The 9,495-nt window shown below is 44.6% G+C and overlaps 1 protein-coding gene across 1 annotated transcript; it reads left to right on the top strand.

Annotated features, from left to right (window-relative positions):
- The first annotated feature begins 807 nt into the window (after window positions 1-807).
- On the top strand, window positions 808-7,388 carry NPY (neuropeptide Y). The gene is made up of 3 exons (XM_006779011.2): window positions 808-1,007; window positions 5,311-5,391; window positions 7,193-7,388. Exons 1-3 carry the CDS (start codon window positions 820-822, stop codon window positions 7,215-7,217), a joined length of 294 nt encoding a protein of 97 aa, XP_006779074.1. The 5' UTR covers window positions 808-819; the 3' UTR covers window positions 7,218-7,388.
- The last annotated feature ends 2,107 nt before the right edge of the window (window positions 7,389-9,495 follow it).

The raw sequence follows: 9,495 nt of genomic DNA, 5'->3' as shown, positions 1-9,495 counted from the left end.
TCTGCGGAGCCTGGGGCGCTGGGTGGGCCGCGCCCCACTCCCCAGCCCCTGCTGGACTTGTGGGGTGCTTTCCCGCCCCTACACGCTCCAGCCGCCCCGGCCACTCGATTCCACCTGCCCTCCTGGTCCCCTCTGATCCTACAGCCGCCCTTCTCCCAGACCCTCCCCTCCCGGCTGGGTGGTCCTCTGGGTTGCCTTTCGGAGGAAGTGGAGGGAGAACTCGCCCCCCCCCTCAAACCCCAGGTGGCGGTTTCCTGGGGTCTCAGCCTGCAGGGAGGTTTCCAGGCAGCGCCCCTGAGTGAAGAATCCTGTATCCTGGACGCAGCACGTCCAGCCTGGGATCCGACCTGAGACCCACTGGCCCGGGCGCAGTTCTCTCTCTCCCCCTCAAATGGCCACCCCAAGTGGTCTCAGCCGTCTCCCGGGCGCCTGCAGACGCAGACCAGGAGTCTCAGGAAGAAACTTTCCTCCCGGACAGGGTTTGGGGAAGGAGGAGAGGAGAGTGATGTCCCTTTACGCCGCAGGGGGAACTTAACTATTTACAGGGTCTAAACTGGTGCCTCCAACTACACGACTCTCCGCCTGTGACTTGGACCGAAGTCGCACGGAGTTTCCAAGTGGAGTGGAGGGGGCGCGCAGATTGGACCCTGAGCCGGGCGGTGCTGTCCACACTCGCCCACCTCTGTATTGCCGGGTCTAGCTCATTTCGGGGGTCCTGGGTGTTAGCAGGGGAACAGGCTCCGGGAAGCGAGGGGGGTTGTGTGTGGCATGTGTCCTTTAACCCCCCGACCCCTTTCCCTGCACCTTTGGTGCCCTCAGATGCTGGGGAGCAAGCGACTGGGGCTGTCCCGCCTGGCGCTTGCCCTGTCCCTGCTCGTGTGCCTGGGCGCGCTGGCCGAGGCGTACCCCTCCAAGCCCGAGAAGCCCGGGGAGAACGCGTCTGCGGAGGAGCTGGCCAGATACTACTCTGCGCTGCGACACTACATCAACCTCATCACCAGGCAGAGGTGGGTGGGCCCGAGGGACCTCCTCCGGGAGCCGCCTGTCCTGCTTACCCAGGGTCTTGGGGTCTCAGAGGGGACAGGGACCACTTCTCCGCTGTATTCCAGGGCAGGACCGAATCAGGACGGTCAGCTCTCGGGAATGTTTGTACAAGGCACTGAGTACTTTCCCTCTGCAGTTAGTCACAAAGTCCCCATCCCCAGAGTCAGGCTCTCCGCACTGTGTGGCTGCATCCCCCCTACCCATCATCCCCTTGCCTTTTTTGTTCTTAGAGCAGTGGGGGCACTGTTTTGGAACCAGGAAGGGTAAGTACCAGGTGAAAGGGTGGGCAGTGCCCCCCTCCTCCAATGGCTGCAGGGAAGCCAGAGGGCAGGGTGGTCCAGGAAAAATAACAACAAAACCCAAGGAGGAAAGAGCTGGTTGATAAAGACATTGCCAGGTTTTCCAATCTGCCCAGAGCAAATGGAGTGACAGTGTTTAGGAAAAGACAAATAGAGCTATTTTCTTCTCTTCTGTACTGTGTGTTTCTCAGACCTTTACTTGAAAATTCTGGTCCAAATAAATAGAGATTTAGCAGAAAACGAGTTGATCTAAAATGCAGACATTTGCCCATTTTATAGCAGGTGAGTCCTGAAAAGAAAGTGTCTGCTGGGTGCTTTTTTAGGTAGAAGCTTATTGGTCTAGTCACTCTGGGGTGATTCCAGAAATTGCATGGAATTCAGGAAATTGTAAACCTCATGCCGAACCCCCAGGAAGCTGAAATGAAATCCCACATTTTCACTCTCAATGTCAAATATTAAGCAAAAATTCAAATCCAAGTAATTGTACAGATAATCTAGGATTTAAAATGTTTCTAAAATTGGTTCATCTTAGTTCTAAATCATTTAATATTTTATTATTTTAATCCTCAAGATCAAATGACCTTAATAAGCTAAAAAACAATGAACCCTTTAAAAGCACTAATGCTATTTAATATATTTAAATTATGTTTTATAAAGTGTTGTTTTTATTTTTATCATATTTTTGCTGTGTACAAGTCAGGGAATAGTTGGAATGGATGCAAAGAGGGGAGAATTTCTATTTCTTAAATAAAGTTTCTTTTTTATGTTTCATCAAAAAGCTGTTTCATCCTGAGAATTTTTCTAAAAGATCCCAATTTACATAGAATCAGAAATACATGAGAGTACCAGAATTAAATAGTATTGGTTTATGGTCCTTGAAGACTGATAATGTTAATTAGTGAAAAGCAACAGTGTTTTATATCCTAATAGACTTCTCAGAAAGTTAATTGCTTTTAGTTCTTGCTTATGCTATTTTACAGACCAGAGAAAAGAACTTGTACAAATAAAAATGGTATTGTTCTTTTCCAAGAAAACCCTTGTTAGTTCTTTAGTTTGTCATTTATAACACCCAGGAGAACTTAGTTTTGAAAAGACAGTTGCTATAAAGCTTTATCATTATACGGTATAAAGCTTTAGCATTTCAATATGTTTTCCTAGGAGTTACTTTGTTCAGTCTTTGCCTCAGAGCTTTGGAGTGAGTATATTTATCTCCATTTTACTAAGAACATTTCATGGAATCTTTTTAGGGGATGAAATTGGAGCCCTCCTACTCATTTTCCTTGGATGTTGTCACCACCATCAGCAGTCAATATGACTCCCAACATCTTTGATGAGAAAAAAGGGGAAGGGACTTGAGTTTCATGGGAAGAGATTCAGATACAGTGGAAATGAGTTGGCCCTAGAGCAGAGTTTTTGTCTTATCTTCATGTAAATTCCTCCTTAGGAACTATTAGAGGTTTATAATCTGCACCAATAATCTGCATTCTGTATGTGTATTGCCTTCCCACCACACACACCCACTCAGATGCACATGTTGGTATTTTTGAAGATTATGGTGTCATTTGTGAATATATGTTGACTTTGTCATAAATGCTCTCTTTCCTCCCTTTTTCCACACACTCCATGTTTTTAAGCTGTGTACCCTGGTTCACTACTTCCAAAAGCTGCATTATTTTTTTTCTAGAGCATGGTAGATCCACATCTTGTTAGATCAGTGGTTCTCACCTCAGGCTGGCTTTTTGCTCCCATGATATTCGGCAATGTCTGGAGACATTTCTTGTTATCACAGTGAGGGGTGGTGCTACTGGCACTTAGTGGGTAGGGGCCAGGGATGCTGCTGAACACCCTACTCTGCCTAGGACAGCCCCCTACCATGAAGAATTAGCCAGCCCCAAATGTCCATAGTGCTGTGGTTGAGGAATCCAGTCCTAGATAAATGTTTCTCCACCCTGGTGACACCTTGCAATCATCTGAGAAACTTAAACAATATGCTGATGTTAGGCTGCACTCCTGTCCAGTTCATTCAGAACCTGGGGGTAAGGGTGGATCATGGACTTCAGAGCAATTTTAAAAGCTCTCTCATGTGCAGCCAGGATTGGGATTTCCCCCCCTCTACAGGATCTATACCTTTGAAAATTAAAGCATTGTAGAGGAAAAGGATAATCCAGAATAAATTAGAGAAGGAAGAACAGTGAACAGTGCTGTCCTGTGCAAATCCTGCTATTAGAGATGTAGTTTCTTTACCTGGTAAATTGGTGAAAATATCGGCCAGTTCTTTCATTCACTGGAGCATGATGAAGATAAATGAGGTAAGGTTGTCCAAGAGTTTTAAGATTAGTAAAATCAACTGATGGACAGAATACACAAGTATAAGCAGCAGCCTTGAGTCTGATAAGACAGCTTCAGGAAATCTTTGAGGAAACCTCACAAATGATGGGGACATGGGTGTCTGCTTATTTTTTTCTTCCCTTGGGTCCCAGAAAAGGAGCAATAATAGGAAGATTTCCCCCCAAACTTAGTTTAATTGTGCTTGATAGGCAGTCAGAATATGCCTTCTGACAGCTCTGTTCCTCAGTTTTATCTCCTAGCTAATCAATCCAGCCAGGCTAATCTCTCATTTGCAGGGGGGTGGGGGGGAAAGCTGCTGTTGGTGTCCAGCGCTTTTTTTGAAAAAGGGGCAAACAGCCTCTTTAAAAAAATGGAATTTAGTACTGTAGATTTGTTAGACTCTTTAGAGAGAGAGAGAGCACGCGAGAGAGCCAAGGAGGGAGGCATGGATCCATTTACTCACTCACCTGGAGAAAGTAACGCATGCCATCCTGACAGGAAAGCATAGCCTTGCACTCAGCTATTGTCCTCTTCATATCCTGCAACAGGAGAAAAAGACCAGAAACATTTCTGCGGACCAGTAGGGTTCCTTTATGCTTACAGGGCAGATTCAAATCACAGCATATTTGTAATACTTCAAACAATAAAATAAAAACTATATGACTACTTGGAAACAAAACAAAACAAAAAAATCACAGCATGAGAGAAGGCTTTTAGCTTGTGGTACCCCAAATAAATAAGGAAAATATAGAACCCAGGTTCTATTGCTATCATTAAGAAAGTGTGGATTTCAGCAGCAGCAACTTGCATGTGTGTACCACTTTGTCACTTTCAAAGCATTGTGACACACTGCATTTTCACAAAGAGTCTGATTTAAGTATGCTATAATTTTGTTTTTACAAATGAAAAAAACTATGATTAAAAGACAGGTGGGTCTAGAACTTTAGTCACCAATTTTGTTGTTAGAGATGTTCCTTAAATATCATCTAGCCTCTTTAAGATTTAAACTGCTGTATATCATTCGAACTATTGCCAATTAACTAATTATGGAAACATTAAATCATACTTTGATGTATTTTTATTTCCTATCACCTAGTTATAACTATATCTACACATATATTATTTGTGGTATAAAAAGACAAGAATTTGGAATTTTGGTTGGGTTTAAATAACCTGCTGTTATTTAAGTATGTAAAAATTATGTACATATTTAATTCAAAGTCATATTTATGATATGTTTTTATTTTTTACTTTTTAATCGATTTTAGAGAGAGGGAAGGAGGGAGAGAGAGAGAGAAAAAAAAAACATGAATGTGAGAGAAACATCAATCAGTTGCCTCCCACATGAGCCCCAACTGGGCATTGAACCTGAAACTAGGGTATGTGCCCTGACGAGGGATCAAACCTGCCACCTTTTGTGTATGGGGTAGTGCTCCAACCAGCTGAGCCACCGCCAGGGCATGATGTTTTTGATGATAATGTGTGCTTTGTGCACCTGAGTTACTGTTAGCAGATACTTAACTGAAGATCAGTTTTAGATTTGATAACCCAAATGGAAGACCATCTTCTTTTTTTCTAAATATTTTTATGAATATTCAAAGCTTGCTTTAAAGAATTCTTTTGTTGTTGTTGTTGTTAGATATGGGAAACGATCCAGCCCGGAGACACTGATTGCAGACCTCTTGCTGAGTGAAAGCACGGAAAATGTTCCTCGAACTAGGTATGGAGGGGCTAGTGTGGGGACTTCGGGGGAGGGAAACCAGAGAGGGCTGCTTGGGGAGGAAGCTTTGGAACTGAGTCTTCCAGACCAGGTAGGATTTGGAGAGAAATGGGGATGGGGAAGAAGGTGGGAAGGACCTTTCTTTTCATGTAGTCATTTGTCAATTTCTAAACTGTGGGGTAATATTTCCTACTGCAAATTATTTGGTGCTCCTTGGAAAACTTTATAAGTGAATTTTACTGCAGAAATTATTCTATGGAGAATTTCTATTGGGTTAGAATTGGGGGAGCATAAATGAGTCCCCATCTCTTCATTTAAATGACCAATCATCCAATTTTGGCTGGCATAATCTTTGTTTTTTATATACTATGCGGAGTGTCTGGATATCCGAGAACATGTCCCTCATGAGTCTTATTCCAATCTTTCTGGGTTTACATGAAACTGTAGATAAATTACAGGGAGCTCATTTACTTTTTAATATATTTTAGTTCAACTGATGTCACATAGTAATTTATTGCATTCAATGAATGAATGCTGGACAATGTATTATTCTTAGGGGATTGTGGTCTTGGGACTTTCTTGGAGGGTGGACTGTTTTGGGAAGAGATGCACACTAATATCTAAGGGTCAAACATGGGGCCAGGACCCTCTGGTGCCCCTGGACAAGGAGTTCTACTAAAAGGAAGCCCGGTCCCCCTTGGTTTTCATCTGCTGTCTCTTGCCTCTACCCCCAGTTAGATCACATGGCATATAGCTCATCTATTTTTCTGTGGTAGCTTGTCTGCCTTAAACCCAGAGCTCAACAATGGCAAGAACCAAGTTCCCCAGAAGAGGGCACTAGAACACTTGCTCAGTGAGTGTGACTGGCGAGTCACTCTTCATTGGGGTTCCCCTGGGAGGTTAGAGCAGATGACCTGCCCTCCAGCCCTTCCTCTGTTCCCTTGTGCAATGGCCAGCCAGGGTGAAGGTGCAGTTCCAGAGATGTCAGGTTTGTTTTCTCCGAGGGAAACAACCATTTGGACTGGAATAAAGTTGCAGTGCTCATGTCCCTGGAGGTACCAGCCAGATTTTAGTAACAAACGCAAGGGAAACAAATGGAAAATTCATAAGAATTGCTTTTACATACTAATCAATAAGTGCTTTTTCATGTTTCATGGACATGCCTGTGGTGTTTGTTGTGGTGAAAAGCTTAGGGTAAGCTATACTCCGTCTACTTAGGGTAAGAAAAAGAGCCATCCAGACCTACTTTGTGTTGTGGCCTGAAGTTGCACAGTTAGGGCATGAAATAAAGTTAATTGCACCTTGATTGACAGCCACCATCAAGTGCAGTTAGAATGAAACAAAACCTGACAGCCTTGATGTTGCCTGTGGATGCTATTTCATTAAAAAGGGTTCTTTATAGTCCAAATACACAGCATCCAACTACATAAAAAGCCTTGAAGGGAAGCAAAGGAAGCATATTCAGAGTTGAGCAACAATAACTTTCTTGTCACAGTTTCGTGTGGTTCCTGTAGTTTTGATCTTCAGAAATACTGCAGGGTTCTTTGATAAACACAGAGCCTTTTAAATAGTCCCCCTGAGATTTACCCGAGACTCCCATGGCCACGAGTGAAAGCTACTCAGCTGGGTCTGTGCACATTGCGCCACTGTCTCCCGCTCTGATACTCCACACGGAATGCCAGTGGGAGCCCTTTCCACAGTGTCTGACCATCTTTCCGTTCAGAACAGAATGTCTCGCCCTTGCCAGCCCCCCAGGAAGCTGGGGAGCTTCCCTTACACGCTCTGCTTCTTCTGTTGACAGGCTGGAAGACCGCTCTATGTGGTGATGGGAGAGGAAACTTGTTCTCCGGGCTTTGCCTATTTTCCAACCCCAATTTCATTCTGTTAAGCTAGAGTCTGCCTGTCCTCCCATTGCAAACAGCCCCACGTGCTCCACTCTGCAGAGCTCTCCTCTGTCATCGTTGTATATATGTGCGTTTCAATAAAGTAACATGCATTCAAAAGTGTGTGCTGCTCAATGAAAGATCTGATGTTGCGACAGTGAGCTTTAAGTTATTCATGAAATCAGTCTCCCTCAAGTAGCAAATTCAAGGCTCGTTTCACCAATATTAAAGCAGTGGCTATGGAAAATATAAAGATATGATGATTTGTGATGGCCAAGACTTAGCTGTGTGTGTAACGGAAGTATTTGGAAACATCGGACAGGGGAATGCTAGTTTGGAGCAATTTGATGAACTCCTCCTGCCATGCACATGGGCCCCTTGTTAACTTCATTGGCCTATGCTGTCCACTGACAGGATTGCTGTCTAATAGCATTTTCTGAAAAACGTCTTCTGTCTCTCCTGTTGAATGTGGTAGCCACTAGCCACCTGTGGCTTTTGAGCACTTGAATGTAGCTCATGCAAATAAGGAGCTGAGTTTTAAATGTTATTGAACTTTAAATAGCCACTTGTTTCTAGCAGTTACCATGTTAGACAGCTCAGGTATACATAGTTCCTTAGGCTACTACTCTTGGAATTTGAGTCATAAGCAGAAATACACTTGAGTTGGATGATTATGTTTTCACACAACATGGGGTATGTTAATCAATTTAGCTAAAGGTTATTAAACCTCTTCCTTCATGTACCTATTTGTATGAGCTTAGTTTTAAATCACTGTTATTAGATTCTTACATGTAATTTTTAAATAAAAAAATGGGACTTTTCCACCACATCTAAATGCCTGAAAGGCTAAACATTAAATAGTCTACATTGTACGTGTAACTCTCCCCTCTTCACCTCATCATGCGAGAAAGAGGACTAACCCTTCACACCAGGTGAGCTCTGTGGTGCTGATCAGTGGCTTCCAGGTTCTCTGACCTTCATCTTCTCTCAACTTCTGACTCCTCACTTGTGGAATGGGAGTAGTAAATTCTGCCCAACTTTCCACATGTCTATACTGGGATTAAAATTCAAGTTATGATATTGTTATAAGTAAGCAAGAGTAGGGAAGTGGCTAAGGATGATGTTCTTGATGATCACTGCTGGGTTACAAATCCCTTGCTAGAGATGGAAGGTTGTGTCCCTCCACATCCATATGTTGAGATCCTAATCCCCAGTGCAATGGTATTTCGAGGTGGGCTCTTTGGGGGTGATTAGAACATGAGCACACATGAATAGGATTAATACCCATATAGAAAGGGACTCCAGAGTGTTCCCTTATCCCTACTATCACATAGGACACAGTGAGAAGACCATTGTTCATAAACCAGGAAGCAGGCTCAAGTGGCAACACTGTATTCCAACAGGATCCCTAGTAGTAGTACTCAAATATTTTCAGCCTGCTGATCCTCTCTGGAATAGGCATAAAGACACCAGATCACCCACCTGTCATTGCAAATGATAATCCTCACTTCAGTGACAGTGAAAACAACTCCACCTTCATTAATGAGACTAGTGACCCGGTACACGGATTTGTGCACGTTGAAAGGAAATTAATTAGAAGGTGGCCGGAGGGGCGGGACTGAGCGAGATGTGCCAGACATGCCCTGGAGCCAACCTCCCGCGGTCCCTCCCTGGCCAGCAGCACCTGTGGTAGTGCCATGGCTTAAAGGATGTCTGCGGAGTGAGTGGGGTCCCTCTGGCAGGTGGGGTCCCTTGGCCTGGTCTGTGGGGATTGGGCCGAAACCGGCTCTCCAACATCCCCTGAGGGGTCCCAGAATGCGAGAGGGCACTCTGGAAAGTTGCTGTCATACAGGGTGTGGAACACAAACGCAAATGTGCAGTAAACCAGATTTGGGGCAATAGTGCCCCAGCAACAACATAACCCACAGCCGAAGGTTTTGGGGTGCATTGCCTGAGAACCACCGTGGCCAAGTCACTGCAGCTCGGCAGCTCCTTTGGTGGTCAGTGTGCATCATAGCGACCGATCATTCCACTGTTCAGTCAATTTGCATGTTAGTCTTTTATTATATAGGACTAGAGGCACAGTGCATGAATTCATGCACCTTGACAGGAACTGTGGGCCATGAGGCTGTGGTAGGCCAAGGGGCAGGTCTCCGCCCATCCTCTGCACCCCTGCCCTGCCCCTCCCGCTGAAGGCATGGAACAACTGGGGCTGGGGCCA

This window comes from Myotis davidii, unplaced genomic scaffold (genome assembly GCF_000327345.1).
Source record: "Myotis davidii unplaced genomic scaffold, ASM32734v1 scaffold168, whole genome shotgun sequence".
Taxonomy (NCBI): Eukaryota; Metazoa; Chordata; class Mammalia; order Chiroptera; family Vespertilionidae; genus Myotis; species Myotis davidii.
Note: the sequence above shows the minus strand (reverse complement) of the source record. Positions and strands in the feature narration are given on the sequence as shown.